General features: G+C 43.3%; 1 protein-coding gene across 1 annotated transcript in view; it reads left to right on the plus strand.

Moving 5' to 3' along the window:
• The first annotated feature begins 4,809 nt into the window (after nt 1-4,809).
• The window catches only part of LOC135557922 (serine palmitoyltransferase 2-like), a 42,947-nt gene continuing 23,440 nt past the window's right edge, over nt 4,810-24,316 (plus strand). Inside the window, exons 1-6 of the mRNA XM_064991639.1 lie at nt 4,810-4,826; nt 5,760-5,989; nt 14,487-14,681; nt 16,534-16,688; nt 18,901-19,049; nt 19,728-19,852. Coding sequence (XP_064847711.1) covers nt 5,831-5,989; nt 14,487-14,681; nt 16,534-16,688; nt 18,901-19,049; nt 19,728-19,852 — 783 coding nt within the window. The 5' untranslated portion in view covers nt 4,810-4,826; nt 5,760-5,830. The remainder of the gene's footprint in view (nt 4,827-5,759; nt 5,990-14,486; nt 14,682-16,533; nt 16,689-18,900; nt 19,050-19,727; nt 19,853-24,316) is intronic.

Genomic DNA, 24,316 nt, shown 5'->3' on the forward strand with positions numbered 1-24,316 from the left:
ACTTTTCGTCTTAACAACCTCTATGCACGTGGGCAGAGCTAGTGGACATAATTCATTGTAACACAGTGAAGGTATATAACCTTGAATAGGGTACAGAAGCATAAAAGTCTCCCGTTGAAAATCGATTGGACAGAGAATTAATTGGTTTGATGTTGTCAGGATATAAATGTCTTGATCTCAGAGTTCACATTGAGTTAGGTCAGAACATTGCTGTTGTACATTGAGGTATACTGTATAACCAACAGCGGTATTAAACCAAATAGCTTAATATTTGGCGATATGATCTTCTTTGCTTTTTCTATGGTCCCACAGCGCCATCTAGGGGGTGAGAGGACTAGTTAAACACCTATACACAACCCTGTTCAATCAAACCCGTATGAATTGATATTCTCCAAACCCAGTTACTAGTTCTATTGCCCCCACAGGTTAGTGTTGTGTTGGAGTGTTCTATTTAGCCTCTGGCTAACCTCATAGTCCACTTGAGAGAGTATCCTGTGCCAAGAGAGCAAGTGTGTGTTTATAAGGTTTAATAATACTGCAGGGTGAAGACGCATGTCGCTCTACACTGAGTGTACAAAACATTAAGAACACTTTCTCTTTCCATTGACATAGACTGACCAGGTGAAAGTTCTGATCCCTTATTGATGTCACCTGTTAAATCCGCTTCAATCAATGTAGATGAAGGGCAGGAGACAGCATAGCTGCGGGAAATAGTTTGGGGGTTGGGTAGGCGGTGGTGCTGAAAAGTTGTTTTGCCCACTGTACAGATGGCTATGTGGGCCCGCTAAAACAGGACTGGTAAAGGCCTAGTGCACTAGTTTTGTCGCAAAAAATTACAAGAAGAAAAATGTTTTGTTCTGTGTCTTTTATACTGATAAGTTCAAACAGGTGCCATTAATACAGGTAACGAGTGGAGGACAGAGGAGCCTCTTAAAGAAGAAGTTACAGGTCTGTGAGAGCCAGAAATCTTGTTTGTTTGTAGGTGACCAAACACTTATTTTCCACCATAATTTGCAAATAAATTCATAAAAAAATCCTACAATGTGATTTTCTGGATTTATTCCCCTCATTTTGTCTGTCATAGTTGAAGTGTACCTATAATGAAAATTACAGGCCTCTCTCATCTTTTTAAGTAGGAGAACTTGCACAATTGGTGGCTAACTAAATACTTTTTTGCCTCACTGTATATATGGGGCATAATAATCTCAGCTCTGTAGATTTTGCTGCGAAGATACAGAATCAATAGATCATTTATTCTGGTATTTCCCCTATGTAGCTTGTTTCTGGTCACAGGTTCAGGAATGGTTAAAAAATCTCAACATGCACGTAAAATGAACCTTACAAATAGCAGTGTTGGGCGATTTGGAAAGCCATAGTCAGTCAAGAAATAATATAATAATACTCGTAGGAAAGATGTTCATCTTTAGCTCACAATCTGTGGATACTATACAATTAGAAAGGTTAAAAAATGTAAGTAAAACATCACAGTGCAATTGAAAAATATATGGCACATGGAAACCAAACGAGGGTGGTCTATGGTGTTAGGTGGGATGGGCTGAGAGTGGGATTAAAGAGCTGAGGTCTATGGTGATAGGTGGGATGGGCTGAGAGGTTGAGGGGTGGTCTATGGTGTTAGGTGGGATGGGCTGAGAGTGGGATTAAAGAGCTGAGGTCTATGGTGATAGGTGGGATGGGCTGAGAGTGGGATTAAAGAGCTGAGGTCTATGGTGATAGGTGGGATGGGCTGAGAGGTTGAGGGGTGGTCTATGGTGTTAGGTGGGATGGGCTGAGAGTGGGATTAAAGAGCTGAGGTCTATGGTGATAGGTGGGATGGGCTGAGAGTGACTGAGGGGTGGGTTTAAAGAGCTGAGGTCTATGGTGATAGGTGGGATGGGCTGAGAGGTTGAGGGGTGGTCTATGGTGATAGGTGGGATGGGCTGAGAGTGGGATTAAAGAGCTGAGGTCTATGGTGATAGGTGGGATGGGCTGAGAGTGACTGAGGGGTGGGTTTAAAGAGCTGAGGTCTATGGTGATAGGTGGGATGGGCTGAGAGTGGCTGAGGGTTGGTCTATGGTGATAGGTGGGATGGACTGAGAGTGGCTGAGGGTTGGTCTATGGTGATAGGTGGGATGGACTGAGAGTGGCTGAGGGGTGGGATTAAAGAGCTGAGGTCTATGGTGATAGGTGGGATGGGCTGAGAGTGGCTGAGGGGGTGGGATTAAAGAGCTGAGGTCTATGGTGATAGGTGGGATGGGCTGAGAGTGGCAAAGGGGCGGGATTAAAGAGCTGCGGTCCATGGTGATAGGTGGGATGGGCTGAGAGTGGCAGAGGGGCGGAATTAAAGAGCTGAGGTCTATGGTGAGAGGTGGGATGGGCTGAGAGTGGCTGAGGGTTGGTCTATGGTGATAGGTGGGATGGGCTGAGAGTGGCTGAGGGGGAGGGATTAAAGAGCTGAGGTCTATGGTGATAGGTGGGATGGGCTGCGAGTGGCTGAGGGTTGGTCTATGGTGATAGGTGGGATGGACTGAGAGTGGCTGAGGGGGAGGGATTAAAGAGCTGCGGTCTATGGTGATAGGTGGGATGGGCTGAGAGTGGCTGAGGGTTGGTCTATGGTGATAGGTGGGATGGACTGAGAGTGGCTGAGGGGGAGGGTTTAAAGAGCTGAGGTCTACGGTGATAGGTGGGATGGGCTGAGAGTGGCTGAGGGGGAGGGATTAAAGAGCTGAGGTCTATGGTGATAGGTGGGATGGGCTGCGAGTGGCTGAGGGTTGGTCTATGGTGATAGGTGGGATGGACTGAGAGTGGCTGAGGGGGAGGGATTAAAGAGCTGCGGTCTATGGTGATAGGTGGGATGGGCTGAGAGTGGCTGAGGGTTGGTCTATGGTGATAGGTGGGATGGGCTGAGAGTGGCTGAGGGTTGGTCTATGGTGATAGGTGGGATGGGCTGAGAGTGGCTGAGGGTTGGTCTATGGTGATAGGTGGGATGGGCTGAGAGTGGCTGAGGGTTGGTCTATGGTGATAGGTGGGATGGACTGAGAGTGGCTGAGTGGGAGGGATTAAAGAGCTGAGGTCTATGGTGATAGGTGGGATGGGCTGAGAGTGGCTGAGGGGGTGGGATTAAAGAGCTGAGGTCTATGGTGATAGGTGGGATGGGCTGAGAGTGGCTGAGGGGGAGGGATTAAAGAGCTGAGGTCTATGGTGATAGGTGGGATTAAAGAGTTTATGTTTGGTAAAGTATTATTATGTGACTGCTTTATATAAAAGTACCATGTATGTCAAATGTACGTATATGTAGCAGAAAAGCTGTTTAAAATCAATAATATATATTTGTCCTCTGAAGAGGTGGGATGTGTTAATAAAAAATACAAAATGATAAACTTGATGTAACTGTGGGACGCAGGGATGTCCATATGGTGTTCTTACTGTTTTGAAGAAAAGGGGGGTGAGGGGGTGCAACTCAATATTAGGAAGGTGTTTTTCATGTTTTGTACACTCAGTGTATATCTAAAGGCTGTTGGAGCATGCTGTCTACCGTTTGGAGTGGTTGTAGTCTATTTTGGGTATTAACAGTGGTGTGTGTGTCGTTGCATGCGTGAATGCGTGTGTGTGTACATGTGTAGTATGTAGTGTGTAGTGTGTAGTGTGTAGTGTGCACGAACATGTTGACCAAACAGGGAGAGATGCGTTAACATGACCTGGAAGACGAATTAGGCTTGATCTGAAAATGTGGTCGATCGGAGGCCCTATATGGATGGTGTGATGCAATTGCGAAGCCTCGGGAGGCTAGCAGAGGCCAGATTGACCTCTGTACGGCCTCTGCCGTGCACCTCTCAAATTTTGTAACAATGGAGATGGCTCCGTATACCTCCGCATTGACTTGATTGGTTGACAGGTCGGTAAGGGCGGGAGGTCCTGTATACACACAAACTCACTTTCTTGACAACTTCCTTCACAACAGCCAGTGGTGTATCGTACTCACAGTAAATAAAATACTTTAAAGTACTACTTAAGTCGTTTTTCGGGGGTAACTGTACTTTACTTTACTTTTTATATATTTTTTAAAACTTTTTATTTTACTTCACTACATTCCTAAAGAAAATAATGTACTTTTAATTCTATACATTTTCCCAGACACCCAAAAGTACTTGTTACATTTTGAATTGTTAGCAGGACAGGTAAATTGTCCATTTTCTATGAAGGTATCTTTATTTTTTACTCAAGTATGACACCGCTGACAACAGCTCTGCACTTCTCGGTGAAGCGAAAGAAGCATTAATGCCCTTTCTTCTGCAGAGGCCATATCACCATAAACGCTGCACGGCCAATGCAGATGTCGGATTGACCATGCAGTGCCTTCAACGGTCTATTTAATATATACACTTTTTTTGGGGGGGGGTGCACTTGACCTCAGGATAACAAGGACTAGTGTTTTATGTTCTCTCTGTGGCATTGATGTAACAGTATAATTTCAGACCGTCCCCTCGCCCATACCCAGGCACGAACCAGGGACCTTCTGCACACATCAACAGCATCGTTACCCATCGCTCCACAAAAGCCGCGGGGAACTACTACTTCCCCATAACAAGGGGAACTACTACTTCAAGGTCTCAGAGCAAGTCACGTCACCGATTGAAACGCTATTTAGTGCGCACCGCTAACTAAGCCAGCCGTTTCACATCCGTTACATTGACTCCAAGGAGCAGAAGTGTTATTTCCTTCTACTACAGGAATGTTTCAGCTGGCAATTCCAACCAAAGCACAGGCTGTGACTACTACGTTTGTTATCTTCCACTTCTTGTACTGGGAGGTACAAGAGGAAATAACTGGTAGATAAATGAAATAGCATTATTCAATAACGTTACCTTTTATTATTAAGGTTACCTATATTGTGAAGTGTTGATGAATGACTATCACACAATTTTAAACAACAAATTATAGCTGTTTAAAAAGGTTTTAAAGCTTTACCGAGCGGGATATTGTGTAGGTGAAGAAAGGCCCACTGAAAGAGGAGCAGATAAGGATCTGGTTCCTGTTTCAGTTCCCGGGCCAGTCATTGCGGCAGTATTTTGCTATGTGGCAATATGTTGCTGTGTGGCATTATTTTGCTATGTCTGTGTTCAACAGTAGGCTATAACGCAGGGTAATTCATCAAAAAAAGGTGTCATGTGCAATTGACCATACGTCCCAAATGGCACCATAGTCTCTATATAGTGACCTACTTTTCATCAGAGCCCTATGGGCCCTGGTCAAAAGTAGTGCCCTACATAGGGGATGGGGTGCTATTTGGGATATAGCTTTGGTTTCGACCAGGTATCTTGTAGACTGAGTGGGTGAGGAAACATATTCTGTAATCTTGGAGGATTGTAAATCGATTAACTGTAAACATTAAACAAGTGGCTTTAGTCATGAACGCTGAAGAAAGATGTCATTGTATTCAGTTTCCCAAAAATACTATTTTCACAAACATCCTATTCAGGGAAATCTGGCTCAGTGGGTGGGTGTAAGAAAAATCGTCTCCTTAGACTGCTTTCCTGTAGGCCATGGCACATGGCCAAAGTCCTTTATTCACAATTGAGGTGATACTTCACTGGAAAAAAATCGTAAACCCATGCAAAAGGTTACTACAGGCTCTTTCGATGGTCATTTACATGGCTAATCCCGTATTTATTCAGTTTTACATGACGTCATAAACTCCTCATTGGTCGCTGAAAGTTAACAGGGGCGTGTATTTCCGGTAATCTCATATTGTGTATTTGCAGTTTCTCCAGATACAGAGAGAAGAGAGGTCCCGGGCACGTAACTATACAAACCTGGATATTCAGGCGAATAAATGCCACCAAGTATGACCAAGAGCTCGGCGAATAAATTGACAAATGGAGATGTTTTCCACCGGACATCCAACGGTAAGACATCATCGAGAAGGAACGGTTTCGTGAAGAATCATTGCTTGTTCCAACAACCGCAACAGAAGAATCGGCGCCCGAGTGAGGTGAGGCCCACCCGTCAACACTACTGCTACTACCGCTCGATGAGAAGAGGGAATGACCATTAGGATATCCGCCAACAATATAGATTGAATAAACACAGCCCAATAAAATGTAGCGACTTATTCCAACTATGTTGATCTGTCGCTTTTTTAAACTAGTATTGAGGTTGAGTCATTGTAACAAGTTTGATAGGGTGGATGCTTTGTGACGAAGTGATTAAGCCTCAGAATGTGTTGACTGAATTATAATCATTATTTATCGTGTCCGTTTTGTGAAAATGTGTCTTGCATCTCAACACAGCAAAGCATCACCACATAGGTACATCATTTATTTATATATATATATATATATATATATATAATGTATGTGTTACAAACAACGACATCGGCAACACATGTGGTTACAGTTAACAGTTCGTATGGGGGAGGGAGCAGTTATTTATTCAATTGACATATACTGGTGGGGATGAATGATTTCTGGGCTTGGGTGGTTCTGTAAAGATGGACTCTGTTTCGGCGGGGTGATGGTAGCAGGTACTCCTGGTTGAGTGGGTGTGTCAGGTCGGTCTCGCTCCTGCCCTCACAACTCTCCAAGAACAGCGCTTCCATGTTCTTGAGTTTAACTCCACTGATTTTGCTTGACAGCGTTACTATTTTGTGTAGTTTTTGTTTTAGATGGATAGCTGATTGTACCAGGCTTGGAAACAGAAAGTGAGAACACTGAACAATGTATGTTTAGAATATGGCTGATATTATTTTATTGACCGGGGATTTATTTGATCTCCTCGTGAAATACAGTCGTTGTCCCTTTTTGTATGTCTGTTGTGTGTTTGCAATCCGAGAGAGTTTTGAGTCGGTTTTATAGTTCCAAGATATTTGTATTGGCCCATTGATTCTATTTGTTCTGAGTCTATGTGGATTGGCCCGGTGTCATCTTCTATGGTTCTGAAGTTTGTCATTTCCTTGTTTTTGTTTTTACATTAAGAATGAGTCTGTTTTCTTTGCACCATTCTGTGAAGTGTGTTATTTCTGTCCTGTAGTCATCCTGGACCCTGGATTAGACTGAAGAACAGCCTATGGGTGTTACACAGCGTAATCATAGGCTGCTGTGCTTTCACTGTGTAGGTTATTTAGTTTACTAACTCATTAACAATCAGCCACATGCTAGACTCATTTTCACCATTGTTTTTCCATAACACACTTTTTAAAGGAATCATTTATGACATAAAGTCACGCTTATTAACTCCAAACTCCTATCCGGGTTTTTAATGATCAAATAACATTTGATTGGACACGTGTTTAGCAGATGTTATTGCGGGTTTAGTGAAATGCTTGTGTTTCTAGCTCCGACAGTGCAGTAATATCTAATGAATCATATCTAACAATTGCACATATGCTCAATACACACAAATCTAAGTAAAGGAATGATGAATATGTAAATATATGGATGAGCAATGTCAGAACGGTATAGCCTAAGATTCAGTAGAATAGAATACAGTATATACATATGAGATGAGTAATGTAAGATATGTGAACATGATTAAAGTGACTAGTGTTTAATAAATTGAAGTGGCCAGTGATTCCAAGTATATGTATCTAGGCAGCAGCCTTTAATGTGCTAGTGATGGCTATTTAACAGTCTGATGGCCTTGAGATTGAAAAACAGCTTCTATCTCAGTCCCAGCTTTGATGCACCTGTACTGACCTCGCCTTCTGGATGATAGCAGGGTGAACAGGCAGTGGCTCGGGTGGTTGTTGTTCTTGATGATCTTTTTGGCCTTCCTGTGACATCGGGTGCTGTTAGTGTCCTGGAGGGCAGGTAGTCTTCCCCCGGTGATGTGTTGGGCAGACCACACCACATTTTACATTTAAGTCATTTAGCAGACGCTCTTATCCAGAGCGACTTACAAATTGGTGAATTCACCTTCTGACATCCAGTGGAACAGCCACTTTACAATAGTGCATCTAAATCATTAAGGGGGGGGGTGAGAAGGATTACTTATCCTATCCTAGGTATTCCTTGAAGAGGTGGGGTTTCAGGTGTCTCCGGAAGGTGGTGATTGACTCCGCTGTCCTGGCGTCGTGAGGGAGTTTGTTCCACCATTGGGGGGCCAGAGCAGCGAACAGTTTTGACTGGGCTGAGCGGGAACTGTACTTCCTCAGTGGTAGGGAGGCGAGCAGGCCAGAGGTGGATGAACGCAGTGCCCTTGCTTGGGTGTAGGGCCTGATCAGAGCCTGGAGGTACTGCGGTGCCGTTCCCCTCACAGCTCCGTAGGCAAGCACCATGGTCTTGTAGCGGATGCGAGCTTCAACTGGAAGCCAGTGGAGAGAGCGGAGGAGCGGGGTGACGTGAGAGAACTTGGGAAGGTGGAGAGCCCTGCAGTTTCGGGTGGTGCAGTTGCCATACCAGGCGGTGATACAGCCCGACAGGATGCTCTCAAATTGTGCATCTGTAAGAATTTGTGAGGGTCTTAGGTGACAAGCCACATTTTCTTCAGCCTCCGGAGATTTGAGCTTGTTGCGTCTTCTTCACCACACTGTCTGTGTGGGTGGACCATTTCAGTTTGTCAGTGATTGTGTACGCCAAGGAACTTGAAGCTTTCCACCTTCTCCACTGCGGTCCTGTCGACGTGGATAGGGGGGTGCTCCCTCTGCTGTTTCCTGAAGTCCACTGTTTTTTTGACGTTGAGTGAGAGGTTATTTTCCTGGCACCACACTCCCAGATCCCCCACCTCCTTGCTGTAGGCCGTCTTGTCATTGTTGGTGATCAAGCCTTTGTGGAAACCCAGTGTTGAGGATCAGAGGAGTGAAGGTGGAACATACGTCTTGTGTCTGAGTCGTTGAATTGCGACTCCTCTTTGTCTCTGTGCTGACCTTTTGCCTGTTTGATTGCCTTTATAAGGGGAATAACTACACTGTTTGTATTCGGCCATATTCCCAGTCACCTTGCCATGGTTAAATGCGGTGGTTTGTGCTTTCAGTTTTTAAACAAATGCTGCCATCTATCCACGGTTTCTGGTTAGGGTAGGTTTTAATAGTCACAGTGGGTACCACATCTCCTATACACTTCCTGATAAACTCAGTTACCGTATCAGTATATACGTCGATGTTATTTGCTGAAGCTACCAGGATAATTTCCCAGTCCGCGTGATCAAAACAATCTTGAAGCATGGATTCCGATTGGTCATACCCGTGTTGAACAGTTCCTAGCACAGGTACTTCCTGTTTGAGTTTCTGCTTATAGGAAGGGAGGAGCAAAATTAAGTAATGGTCACATTTGCCGAAAGGGGGGTGGGGGAGGGCCTTGTAAGCATCCCGGAAGTTGGAGTAGCAGTGGTTGAGTATTTTAGCAGTGCGAGTACTACAGTCTGTGTGAGAACTTCGGCAGGTTTTTTCTCAAATTTCCTTTGTTAAAATCCTCAGCCACAATACATGCGGCCTCAGGATATGTGGTTTCCAGTTTGCATAACATGACGATTCGATTTTTTAGGATCCCACAATTAGCCAATGGTGACAGTCTTACTGGGGTCCAACACCATAACCTAAAAGACTAAACATTTAAACACGTCAACATGTAGTTTGCATTTTGTAGAAGTTCTGCTGACACTGACACTACCATGCAGAGTACAGAACGGGGAGGCTGGGCAGTTGGTTGTGCAACGCAATTGCAGAGGAGTACTTTGTCTCCCAGGCAACACACACATGACCCAACACAAGCCTCCCCCTGGGGATAATGGCTGCTGGCTATAGGAAGTGGTCCTTGTGAGGGTTAAATGTCTCTGAGGACAGAAGGAGAAAGGATGAGGAAAAGGGACACTGACAGCTAGGCTTTGATATGTTGGGAACTTGGGGTGGTTGGACACACACTTGAGGCTACTGCGGAATTCTAAATTTAACTGTTTTTCCTATACCCCTCGGGCAATGTAGATATGAAAGGGTTGTATAGAAACCGAATAACATGGTAATAATCATACAGTGGGGCAAAAAAGTATTTAGTCAGCCACCAATTGTGCAAGTTCTCCCACTTAAAAAGATGAGAGAGGCCTGTAATTTTCATCATAGGTACACTTCAACTATGACAGACAAAATGAGAAAAATAAATCCAGAAAATCACATTGTAGGATTTTTAATGAATTTATTTGCAAATTATGGTGGAAAATAAGTATTTGGTCACCTACAAACAAGCAAGATTTCTGGCTCTCACAGACCTGTAACTTCTTCTTTAAGAGGCTCCTCTGTCCTCCACTCGTTCCCTGTATTAATGGCACCTGTTTGAACTTGTTGTCAGTATAAAAGACACCTGTCCACAACCTAAAACAGTCACACTCCAAACTCCACTATGGCCAAGACCAAAGAGCTGTCAAAGGACACCAGAAACAAAATTGTAGACCTGCACCAGGCTGGGAAGACTGAATCTGCAAAAGGAAACAGCTTGGTTTGAAGAAATCAATTGTGGGAGGAATTATTAGGAAGACATACAAGACCACTTATAATCTCCCTCGATCTGGGGCTCCACGCAAGATCTCACCCTGTGGGGTCAAAATGATCACAAGAACGGTGAGCAAAAATCCCAGAACCACACAGGGGAGACCTAGTGAATGACCTGCAGAGAGCTGGGACCAAAGTAATAAAGCCTACCATCAGTAACACACTACGCCGCCAGGTACTCAAATCCTGCAGTGCCAAACGTGTCCCCCTGCTTAAGCCAGTACATGTCCATGCCCGTCTGAAGTTTGCCAGAGAGCATTTGGATGATCCAGAAGAAGATTGGGAGAATGTCATATGGTCAGATGAAACCAAAATAAAACTTTTTGGTAAAAACTCAACTCGTCGTGTTTGGAGGACAAATAATGCTGAGTTGTATCCAAAGAACACCATACCTACTGTGAAGCATGGGGGTGGAAACATCATGCTTTGGGGCTGTTTTTCTGCAAAGGGACCAGGACGACTGATCCGTGTAAAGGAAAGAATGAATGGGGCCATGTATCGTGAGATTTTGAGTGAAAACCTTCTTCCATCAGCAAGGGCATTGAAGATGAAATGTGGCTGGGTCTTTCAGCATGACAATGATCCCAAACACACCGCCCGGGCAACGAAGGAGTGGCTTCGTAAGAAGCATTTCAAGGTCCTGGAGTGGCCTAGCCAGTCTCCAGATCTCAACCCCATAGAAAATCTTTGGACGGAGTTGAAAGACCGTGTTGCCCAGCAACAGCCCCAAAACATCACTGCTCTAGAGGAGATCTACATGGAGGAATGGGCCAAAACACCAGCAACAGTGTGTGAAAACCCTGTGAAGACTTACAGAAAACATTTGACCTCTGTCATTGCCAACAAAGGGTATATAACAAAGTATTGAGAAACTTTTTTTATTGACCAAATACTTGTTTCCCACCATAATTTGCAAATAAATTCATAAAAAATACTACAATGTGATTTTCTGGATTTTTTTTCTAATTTTGTCTGTCATAGTTTAAGTGTACCTATGATGAAAATTACAGGCCTCCCTCATCTTTTTAAGTGGGAGAACTTGCACAATTGGTGGCTGACTAAATACTTTTTTGCCCCACTGTATACCTGGACTCCATCTAGTACACTGATGGACAGAATGAATATTCTCTACACTTGACCTATAGACTACCGTCTGATCTTAATAACAAGTGTCTTAGGGACAGGAATTCATCCTTCATAAGCATTGGAATTTGGAGCATTTTGAATTCAACGTAACTGACCGGTTGGCCCCTTTAACAGGTTGTTGCTCTCAACCCAAACGGGATCTTTGTTGAGCTAGTGATGCCGATAATACAACAGTACCCTCCTTATCCTCCTTGGTTGATAATCCTGGTGTTGTATCACCGTGGAGAGTTTAATAAAGATTAGGTTTAGGAGTGGCAAAAAATCGAAAGCCTAGGCATTCACTTTGTTGCCATTGCCCTCTAATAGACCTCTTTATCCAGCTCATGTGACAGAGACACGTCCTGGATGTGTGGAACTCCTCTCTTTTCATGGAACAGGAAACACCCTATTAGATACTGTAGACGACTGTTCCTCACACGACAGTTGGTCTTCGGGCGGTTGCTAATGCACAGCTATAAAATGTGTTCAGATATGATCTGTCTGGTTTTTGTAGTCTGTGGTACTGGCTGGAGGGCCTAGGTCACTAACTGCTCCATCTGAACGGTATATTTGAATTTAAACATTTCTCTTTGTGTTTTCAGTTCGCTTGAAGGTCTAGTTGTTAGCTGTCAGACCTGTATGTGGGTTAGTGGTGTAGTTTAGAGGGCTATTTCATCATCACGTTCGTCCCTTTTGGGAGAATGACTCTGGGACCAGTTTGATCAGTTCTGAGCTGCATTGAGCACGTAGTCCACACGCTCACCCACCATAAAGGTAGAGAGAGGCATGACTGGGTCACATGTGGTTGCTAAGCAGCCAGGCTTTAATGGCTGACCAGGCTGACTGACGTTAGGTCATTTGATTTGAGAGTTTAGTTTTCAACACAATAAGCCACAGTTCAGCCTCAATGAAAACCCTCTGGGTAGCCCTCTGAGCCCTGGGTCCAGGTGATCTGGTTTTGCAAGAGGGATCAAAAACACTGTCACTGTATTCAGTGGTCTGTTTTGTCCCATTGTTTTTGACAAACCATCTTTATTCAAAGGATCTAAGCTGCATGCATAGAGTTGAAGTTGGAAGTTTACATACACTTAGGATGGAGTCATTTAAAATTCGTATTTCAACCACTCCACAATTATCTTGTTAACAAACTATTGTTTTGGCAAGCCGGTTAGGACATCTACTTTGTGCATGACAAGTAATTTTTCCAATAATTGTTTACAGACAGATTATTTCACTTATAATTCACAATTCCAGTGGATCAGAAGTTTACATACACTAAGTTGACTGTGCCTTTTAAACAGCTTGGAAAATTCAAGAAAATGATGTCATGGCTTTAGAAGCTTCTGATAGGCTAATTGACATTTGAGTCAATTGGAGGTGTGCCTGTGGATGTATTTCAAGGCCTATCTTCAAACTCAATACCTCTTTGCTTGACATCATGGGAAAATCAAAAGAAATCAGCCAAGACCTCAGAAAAAAATTATAGATCTCCACAAGTCTGGTTCATCGTTGGGAGCCATTTCCAAACGCCCGAAGGTACCACGTTCATCTGTACAAACAATAGTACGCAAGTATAAACACCATGGGACCACGCAGCTGTCATACCGTTCAGGAAGGAGACGCCTTCTGTCTCCAAGAGATGAACGTACTTTGGTGCGAAAAGTGCAAATCAATCCCAGAACAACTGCAAAGGACCTTGTGAAGATGCTGAAGGAAACAGGTACAAACGTATCTATATCCACAGTAAAACAAGTCTTATATCGACATAACATGAAAGCCAAAGAACACCATCCCAACCGTGAAGCACGGGGGTGGCAGCATCATGTTGTGGGGGTGCTTTGCTGCAGGAGGGACTGGTGCACTTCACAAAATAGATGACATCATGAGGAAGAAAAATTATGTGGATATATTAAAGCAACATTTCAAGACATCAGTCAGGAAGATGACCGCAAGCATACAATGACCGCAAGCATACTTCCCAATGTTTGGCAAAATGGCTTAAGGACAACGAAGTCAAGGTTTTGGAGTGGCCATCACAAAGCGCTGACCTCCATCCTATAGAACATGTGTGAGCAGAAATGAAAAAGCGTGTGCGAGCAAGGAGGCCTAGAAACCTGACTCAGTTACACCAGCTCTGTCAGGAGGAATGAGGCCTACAAACCTGACTCAGTTACACCAGCTCTGTTAGGAGGAATGGGCCAACATTCACCCAACTTATTGTGGGAAGCTTGTGGAAGGTAACCTGAAATGTTTGACCCAAGTTAAACAATTTTAAAGGCAACGGTACCAAATACTAAAATCACTCTACTATTATTCTGACATTTCACATTCTTAAATTGGTGATCCTAACTGACCTAAAACTGAATTTTTACCTGGATTAAATTGTGTTTAAATATATTTGGCGAAGGTGTATGTAAACTTCCGACTGTCTCAAATATTCTGCGTGTTTCTATAGAGCAAACAGATTAGGCCTGACTAAAAGTAAACCATGACCTTGTAAGGAGTCCGAGAGATACAGTATGCTGGGTTTAACCCTTCTGTATTTGTGCTATGTAGATTCGTTTCACACTTCTGTATCCATGTTATATGTAGATTAGTTTCACACTTCTGTGATCAATGGCCCATTTTAGTCACTCAAATGCCATTTTGTTGATCTTTTCTCAGCTTGGGTGTGTCCCATGGAACAGACTGCAATGGTGCAACCACCATTAACCTGTGATGTCTGCAGAAAAGTCTAACATTAGAACAGACTAGGCTTCCCAATAAATGGTGTTTCCAATGCTCCCTCTTTTGCATGACCAAAATTGCATGTAAAAGATGGACACCAACTTCCTTCCAGTCAGCAACACAACCATCTTCTGTTTGTCTGTATTGTCTTCTTCTCCAGAACAACCATGTTGTTCGTAATGCCAGCCTGTACAACAAAGCGTTTGTGGAGCAGTTTGAGGAGACTCCTCTGCTTGTGGCGGTTCTCACATACATGGGCTATGGGATCCTCACCATCTTCGGGTACCTGCGGGACTTCCTCCGGCACTGGGGCATGGAGAAGTGCCATGTAGCCAGAGAAAGGGAAGAGCAGAAGGTAAGAGATGCAGATTACTTCTTCCTTGGAGGCTATTCACTTTTTTTCTGTTTAGCTCCTGTCTTGGATGGGTGTTTGTTCTCACTGACAGATCTAGAATCGGATTACCCCGCCCCTGAATCGGATTACCCCGCCCCTGAATCGGATTACCCCGCCCCTGAATCGGATTACCCCGCCCCTGAATCGGATTACCCCGCCCCTGAATCGGATTACCCCGCCCCTGAATCGGATTACCCCGCCCCTGAATCGGATTACCCCACACCTGAATTTTTTTTTTTTAACCATTAACCTCTCTGGGACGCCAGCGTCACACCTGGCCAAAAGCCAGGGGAAGTGCAGAGTGCCAAATTCAAATAAATGACTATAAAAATCTAACTTTTATTAAATCACACATGCAAGATAGCAAATTAAAGCTACACTTGTTGTGAATCCAGCCAACATGTCATATTTCAGAAAGGCTTTTCGGCTAAAGCAAACGATGCTATTATCTGAGGATAGCACCTTCTTAAACAAAGAGAAATCCTATTTCAACCTTGCAGGCGCGAAACTAAACTCAAAAACAAAAATATAATTCATGCTTTACCTTTGACGAGCTTCTTTTGTTGGCACTCCAATATGTCCCATAAAGATCACAAATGGTCCTTTTGTTCGAATAATTCCGTCGATTATATATCCAAAATGTCCATTTGATCCGTTTGATCCAGAAAAACAATGGTTCCAACTTGCTCTACGTGACTACAAAATATCTCAAAAGTTACCTGGAAACTTTGCCAAAACATGTCGAAATACTTTTGTAATACAACTTTAGGTATTTTTTAACGTAAATAATCAATAAAATTGAAGACTGGATGATCTGTGTTCAATACAGGAGGAAAACAAACTGTAGCTAGCTTTCTGGTCACGCGCCTCTATCTAACAGTACACTTCAAGTGACCCTCGTTCAAGATGGCCGTACCTCTTCATTACACAAAGGAATAACCTCATCCAATTTCTAAAAACTGTTTACATCCAATGGAAGCGATAGGAACTGCAAGAAGGTCCCTTAGAAATCTGGATTCCCAATGAAAACCCATTGAAAAGAGTGACCTAAAAAAAAAAATTAAAGCTGAATGGTTTGTCCTCTGAGTTTCGCCTGCTAAATAAGTTCCGTTATACTCAGACATGATTCAAACAGTTTTAGAAACTGCAGAGTGTTTTCTATCCAAATCTACTACTAATATGCATATCTTATCTTCTGGGGATGAGTAGCAGGTAGTCGAATTTGGGCATGTATTTCATCCGGACGTGAAAATACTGCCCCCTGTCACCAAGAAGTTAAGGGTTTGGAGAAATAGCTGACCCTGTGTCAGTGGTTACTGGTTAGGGGCAACTTCTGTCTACCTACCTTCATTGCCATTCATTCATTCTGCTTTAAAAGGTCACTTTAAAACGCCCCTCTAAAACCCCTCTCTAAAACGGTTTTAGGATGTAGGCTGTTACAGTGCTAATATTTACTCTGGTGCTGTGTGAATAGGGTGTGAAATATGCCTGAACAATACAGGCGTGTAACATGGGAAGGTGTGAAAGTGATTTCTCCATTCACATTCCACTACAGAACCTGTTTTCGGTAAACCGCAATGCTCAGTGCAACCGCTGTGCCAAACCAGTTGTCCTGAAGCTGTAAAAGAGACGCACCTATTCCTGTGAGAAATGTGCTTTGTCTATAAACACACTCTTTCTGGCAACAGCTCGTGCACACCAAATGCTTTTGAACAGTTAGGTCAAACGATTTCTTTGAAAGCTTGTGTGTTTGCATAAATTCAGACCGTGTTACTGATTCCAACAATGACTGCCACGTCTCTGTCTTTTCTAGGACTTTGTTCCACTGTACCAGGACTTTGAGAACTTCTACACCCGGAATCTATACATGCGAATCCGTGACAACTGGAACAGGCCGATCTGCAGTGTTCCAGGAGCCAAGATGGACCTGTTGGAGAGGGCCTCCAAAGACTACAACTGGACCTTCCAGTGAGTGGCCCATCCCAACCATAATAACTCTGTTACAGTTTGTATTTGCTACTGTACACTCTGGACCTGGCTTTTACAGGGAGTAGATGGATCTGTGAGAACTAGCCATGGCTTTTACAGGGAGTAGATGGGTCTGTGTGAGAACTAGCCATGGCTTTTACAGGGAGTAGATGGATCTGTGTGAGAACTAGCCATGGCTTTTACAGGGAGTAGATGGGTCTGTGTGAGAACTAGCCATGGCTTTTACAGGGAGTAGATGGGTCTGTGTGAGAACTAGCCATGGCTTTTACAGGGAGTAGATGGATCTGTGTGAGAACTAGCCATGGCTTTTACAGGGAGTAGATGGGTCTGTGTGAGAACTAGCCATGGCTTTTACAGGGAGTAGATGGATCTGTGTGAGAACTAGCCATGGCTTTTACAGGGAGTAGATGGGTCAGTGTGAGAACTAGCCATGGCTTTTACAGGGAGTAGATGGGTCAGTGTGAGAACTAGCCATGGCTTTTACAGGGAGTAGATGGGTCTGTGTGAGAACTAGCCATGGCTTTTACAGGGAGTAGATGGATCTGTGTGAGAACTAGCCATGGCTTTTACAGGGAGTAGATGGATCAGTATGAGAACTAGCCATGGCTTTTACAGGGTGTAGATGGATCTGTGTGAGAACTAGCCATGGCTTTTACAGGGAGTAGATGGATCTGTGTGAGGACTAGCCATGGCTTTTACAGGGAGTAGATGGATCTGTGTGAGAACTAGCCATGGCTTTTACAGGGAGTAGATGGATCTGTGTGAGAACTAGCCATGGCTTTTACAGGGAGTAGATGGGTCAGTGTGAGAACTAGCCATGGCTTTTACAGGGTGTAGATGGGTCAGTGTGAGAACTAGCCATGGCTTTTACAGGGAGTAGATGGATCTGTGTGAGAACTAGCCATGGCTTTTACAGGGAGTGGATGGGTCTGTGTGAGAACTAGCCATGGCTTTTACAGGGAGTAGATGGATCTGTGTGAGAACTAGCCATGGCTTTTACAGGGAGTAGATGGATCTGTGTGAGAACTAGCCATGGCTTTTACAGGGAGTAGATGGATCTGTGTGAGAACTAGCCATGGCTTTTACAGGGAGTAGATGGGTATGTGTGAGAACTAGCCATGGCTTTTACAGGGAGTAGATGGATCTGTGTGAGAACTAGCCATGGCTTTTACAGAGAGTAGATGGGTCTGTGTGAGAACTAGCCATGGCTTTTACAGGGTGTAGATGGGTCTGTGTGAGAACTAGCCATGGCTTATACAGGGAGTAGATGGGTCTGTGTGAGAACTAGCCATGGCTTTTACAGGGAGTAGATGGGTCAGTGTGAGAACTAGCCATGGCTTTTACAGGGAGTAGATGGGTCAGTGTGAGAACTAGCCATGGCTTTTACAGGGTGTAGATGGGTTTGTGAGAACTAGCCATGGCTTTTCAGGGTGTAGATGGATCTGTGTGAGAACTAGCCATGGCTTTTTCAGGGTGTAGATGGGTCTGTGTGAGAACTAGCCATGGCTTTTACAGGGAGTAGATGGATCTGTGTGAGAACTAGCCATGGCTTTTACAGGGAGTAGATGGGTCAGTGTGAGAACTAGCCATGGCTTTTACAGGGAGTAGATGGGTTTGTGAGAACTAGAATGATGGCCTAGGAACTGTGGGTTAAATGCCTTGTTCAGGGGTAGAATGACATTCGAACTTGCAACCTTTCAGTTTCTAGTCCAACGCTCTAACCACTAGGCTACGCTGCCGTCCCAAATGTCAATGAAGAGTCTTTCATGCCCCCTCTATCACCTACAGGTCATTGCCCTACTTACAATGATAAGAGAGGGAAGTCTATCTGGGGACGAACGTGATGTGTAGAAACCAACAGACAATATCTGTCACGTATCGTTGTGTGGTAATGGTTAACCTCATTCACTCTTTGCTCAGCATGATATGCTGTTGTCACACCTGCATGTAAGTGTTAGGGAACCCGTCAAGAACAAGTTAAAAACAAAACCTGATGTTGTTGTCAACACGATAGCTACTCTTGCCGCTTGTCAAAACTCACAAGTACAGTATAAAACCCCCAAAAAACAGAAGCCTTGGTTTGGTGTGTGTGTAGCGTTATCAGAAGGTTTTAAAATACAAGACAATGTAAGATCAGACCTCCTCCAACCCAACAGTAGTTCTGTCTCGTCAGAGTTGTCTTTCTACCCAGACACACAGGCAAGCTGGTGAAAGACGTGATCAACATGGGTTCATATAACTACCTGGGCTTTGCTGAGAACACTGGGAGGTGTGCCGACGCTGCCACAGAGTCCACCCACCACTATGGCGTTGGAGTGGGTAGCACCCGCTATGAGATGGGTAAGACATGGATATAATCACCTTGTTGGGGACGAGGGCCGTTTTGTTTTTAAAACATTCTGTGGACCGCAGGTAGAGCATGTTGCTTACAACGCCAGGATAGTGGGTTCGATTCCCGGTACCACCAGTACCTAAAATGTAGGCACGCGTGACTGTTACCTCGCTTGGGTAAACGTATCTTCTAAAGGGCTAATGTTATTTAAAAGGAAGCGCTGATACACAACGTTGGTAAAATATCCACTGCAGACAACCTTCTGGGGACAAACTGGCCCACTCATTCTGTTGCTGGGCTTGGTTGTGCCATCTACTTTAGTAGTTTTGTCATTTTTAAAGGAAACAAGGAATCAAAAGTCCTCTGTTGTCATGTATCCCACAATGACAGAGCACAGAGTAGAACGACATGTTGGACGTTAACATTCTAGTCAAGTCGTCCTCCATGCGTCGTTTATGTCAGGCCTTTATGTGCAGGAAGCTGTTGTTCTGAGGTAGTGCATTTTTGTGTTGTATTGAGTTAAAAATGGATAGTGTTGTTGATTTAGAGCATCACTGTAACTGAGCTGGATCCCAGTGAGTTTTAGTACATCTGTATTGATGTCATGCAAGCTTTATGTTGACATGAACACTTGTTAAAGTAAGACATCCTTTTTGTTTCCATCTTTCTGTTCCTGCTGTGTCCAGGTAACCTGGACCTCCATGAGGAGTTGGAACAGCTGGTTGCTAGGTTCCTGGGGGTGGAGTCATCTATGGCCTTTGGGATGGGCTTCGCGACCAACTCCATGAACATTCCGGCTCTGGCTGGAAAGGTAGGGATAAAAATATATATTTATTTCTCCCATGTGCTTCGTAAACAACAGGTTACTTACGCGTCCTTATCTAACAATGTACATTTAAAGATACATTAAAACAGAGAAATAGTGACACAAGCAATAAATACACAGTGAATAACGAATATAAATATTAAGTTCATGTAACATGGCTGTTTTACAGGGAGTATATAATATAACATGGCTGTATACAGGGAGTATATAATATAACATGGCTGTATACAGGGAGTATATAATATAACATGGCTGTAGACAGGGAGTATATAATATAACATGGCTGTAGACAGGGAGTATATAATATAACATGGCTGTATACAGGGAGTATATAATATAATATGGCTATATACAGGGAGTATATAATATAATATGGCTGTATACAGGGAGTATATAATATAACATGGCTGTATACAGGGAGTATATAATATAACATGGCTGTATACAGGGAGTAGATAATATAACATGGCTGTATACAGGGAGTATATAATATAACATGGCTGTATACAGGGAGTATATAATATAACATGGCTGTATACAGGGAGTATATAATATAACATGGCTGTATACAGGGAGTAGAATATAACATGGATGTATACAGGGAGTATATAATATAACATGGCTGTATACAGGGAGTATATAATATAACATGGCTGTATACAGGGAGTATATAATATAACATGGTTGTAAACAGCGAGTATATAATATAACATGGCTGTATACAGGGAGTATATAATATAACATGGCTGTATACAGGGAGTATATAATATAACATGGCTGTAGACAGGGAGTATATAATATAACATGGCTGTAGACAGGGAGTATATAATATAACATGGCTGTATACAGGGAGTATATAATATAATATGGCTATATACAGGGAGTATATAATATAATATGGCTGTATACAGGGAGTATATAATATAACATGGCTGTATACAGGGAGTATATAATATAACATGGCTGTATACAGGGAGTAGATAATATAACATGGCTGTATACAGGGAGTATATAATATAACATGGCTGTATACAGGGAGTATATAATATAACATGGCTGTATACAGGGAGTATATAATATAACATGGCTGTATACAGGGAGTATATAATATAACATGGCTGTATACAGGGAGTAGAATATAACATGGATGTATACAGGGAGTATATAATATAACATGGCTGTATACAGGGAGTATATAATATAACATGGCTGTATACAGGGAGTATATAATATAACATGGTTGTAAACAGCGAGTATATAATATAACATGGCTGTATACAGGGAGTATATAATATAACATGGCTGTATACAGGGAGTATATAATATAACATGGCTGTATACAGGGAGTATATAATATAACATGGCTGTATACAGGGAGTATATAATATAACATGGCTGTATACAGGGAGTATATAATATAACATGGCTGTAAACATGGAGTATATAATATAACATGGCTGTATACAGGGAGTATATAATATAAAATGGCTGTATACTGGGAGTAGAATATAACATGGCTGTATACTGGGAGTAGAATATAACATGGCTGTATACAGGGAGTATATAATATAACATGGCTGTATACAGGGAGTATATAATATAACATGGCTGTATACAGGGAGTATATAATATAACATGGCTGTATACAGGGAGTATATAATATAACATGGCTGTATACTGGGAGTATATAATATAACATGGCTGTATACAGGGAGTATATAATATAACATGACTGTATACAGGGAGTATATAATATAACATGGCTGTATACAGGGAGTATATAATATAACATGGCTGTATACAGGGAGTATATAATATAACATGGCTGTATACAGGGAGTATATAACATAACATGGCTGTATACAGGGAGTATATAATATAACATGGCTGTATACTGGGAGTATATAATATAACATGGCTGTATACAGGGAGTATATAATATAACATGGCTGTATACAGGGAGTATATAATATAATATGGCTGTATACAGGGAGTAGAATATAACATGGCTGTATACAGGGAGTATATAATATAACATGGCTGTATACAGGGAGTATATAATATAACATGGCTGTATACAGGGAGTATATAATATAACATGGCTGTATACAGGGAGTATATAATATAACATGGCTGTATACAGGGAGTATATAATATAACATGGCTGTATACAGGGAGTATATAATATAACATGGCTGTATACAGGGAGTATATAATATAATATGGCTGTATACAGGGAGTAGAATATAACATGGCTGTATACAGGGAGTATATAATATAACATGGCTGTATACAGGGAGTATATAATATAACATGGCTGTATACAGGGAGTATATAATATAACATGGCTGTATACAGGGAGTATATAATATAACATGGCTGTATACAGGAAGTATATAATATAACATGGCTGTATACAGGGAGTATGTACAGGGGGTCCCACGGGATTCCTGACCTCTTCCATCAGCTCACACTCGCTCCTCTCTCCAGTTGGCGCCATCACTAGGATACCTCAGATACCACCCTGCATCAGTAGGCTAAATGAGGAAGCCTTCAGTAGAGGAGCTGAAACGCTGTTGCCAAGGACCCATCATTAACATTAGAGCCAAAGAATGAGCGACGTTTTATCTACATTTGATGCAGTCGTCTGTAACAGGAAAGGAACCAGAACACGGCTTGTTAAAAAGGCGGTGGTTTAATCAAATAGGCTGCCAACCAGAGAGAGGGACAAGCAGCCTGAAGCAGCATCGTTGTTCTGCTCCTAACAACTTTCCCATCAGGCCCAGTAGTTTGTTTATTTAACCAAACCCCTGCTGTCTGAGGGGAAGAGGGAACTAAACATAGATTGACTTCCGCAGTCCTGCCACTCAGCTTGTATGATGTGATAATGTGTGATCCGCTGTTGGCTGCAGATTTCTGCAGTGCTGAGCAGACAGTCCTGTTGGGGGTGTCTGTCCTCATCTTTCATTCTTAACCAATCTACATTTGTCATTTAGAATACGCTCTTATCCACAGAGACGTAGGCCTACAGTCAGTGCATTTAACTAAGATATAGGAAAGACGACCACATATCACAGTCGCATTTTACATTTCTGAAATTATTTTCAATACTTCCTCATCAAACACAATGGTCTACATCTTTCTCTGTGCAACAATGAGCACGGGGCCGGAGTGATTCTTTTTATCTGGAAGGGACAGGAATGTTCCGGGGTTATAGAATGGTTGTGTGATCAGGAAAGACTGGACAGGAATGGATTTTAACTCCTGTGTACTTTGCACTATCCTCTGTAGTGGCTTGTGGTTGGAGGCCAGGCTGTTGCCGTACTTGCCAGTGATGCAGCAGGTCAAGACGCTCTCTGTGGTACAGCTGTAGACCTTTGAGGATCTGAGGGCCCATTGCCTAATGTGTTCAGCCTCATGAGGGTTGTTGTTGTTTCCTCTTCAAGACTGGGTTGCTGTGTGGGGACCCTAATATCTCCTTATTGGTGTGGACATTGAGGAACTGGAAGCTCTCGACCTGCTCCACTACAGCCTTTTTGATTTTATTTGAGGGCGTGTTCGGCCCTCCGTTTCCTGGTGTCCACGATCAGCGACTTTGTATTGCTGAGGTTGAGGGAGAGGTTGTTGTCCTGGCACCGCACTGTCAGGTCTCTGACCTCCCTATAGGCTGTCTCATCGTCATTGGCGATCAGGCCCACCACCGTCTTCTGCAAACTTAATGGTGTTGGAGTCGTGCGCGGCCGTGGGTGAACAGGGAGTACAGGAGGGGACTGAGCACGCACCGCGAAGGGGCCCCGTGTTGAGGTTCCACATGGGGGATGTGTTGTTGCCTACCCCCACCACCTGGGGGCAGCCTGTCAGGAAGTCGGGAATCCAGTTACAGAGGGAGGTGTTTAGTCCCAGGGTCCTTAGCTTAGTGATGAGCTTTGAGGGCGCTATGGTGTTGAATGCTGAGCTGTTGTCAATGAATAGCATTCTCACATAGGTGTTGCTTTTGTCCAGGTGGGAAAGGACAGTGTGGAGTGGAATAGAGATGGTCTCATCTGTGGATTTGTTTGGGCGGTATGTGACTTGGAGTGGGTCCATTCAATGTTTGCAGGAAGAGTCTGCGTTACAACTTCAGCTTTAAGCACGAAGTGATTTTGTCTCTCTCTGACTCTGACAAAGTGGTCTTGTTTTAATTCTACAAAATGATTTAGATAAGAGGTAAATCTGGCTGAGCATATCACACTGAGATGAAACCACAACGGCTGGATTCGTTTGACTGTCACCGTTCATTTTCCTTCTCCCAAGCTCAGCTCACTCGCTCAGAGGACGAGATAATCGATTCTTTGTCTGGATAGGCCAGAAAATGTGACGCGTCACTTCTTATGCAAATGTAGGGTCTGAAACCTGACACTTGGAAGCAGAGAGCAGACAGCTGGGGCTTTTTGGCATTATAAGGCAAGG

Source organism: Oncorhynchus masou, chromosome 16 (genome assembly GCF_036934945.1).
Source record: "Oncorhynchus masou masou isolate Uvic2021 chromosome 16, UVic_Omas_1.1, whole genome shotgun sequence".
In the NCBI taxonomy this organism is placed as follows: Eukaryota; Metazoa; Chordata; class Actinopteri; order Salmoniformes; family Salmonidae; genus Oncorhynchus; species Oncorhynchus masou.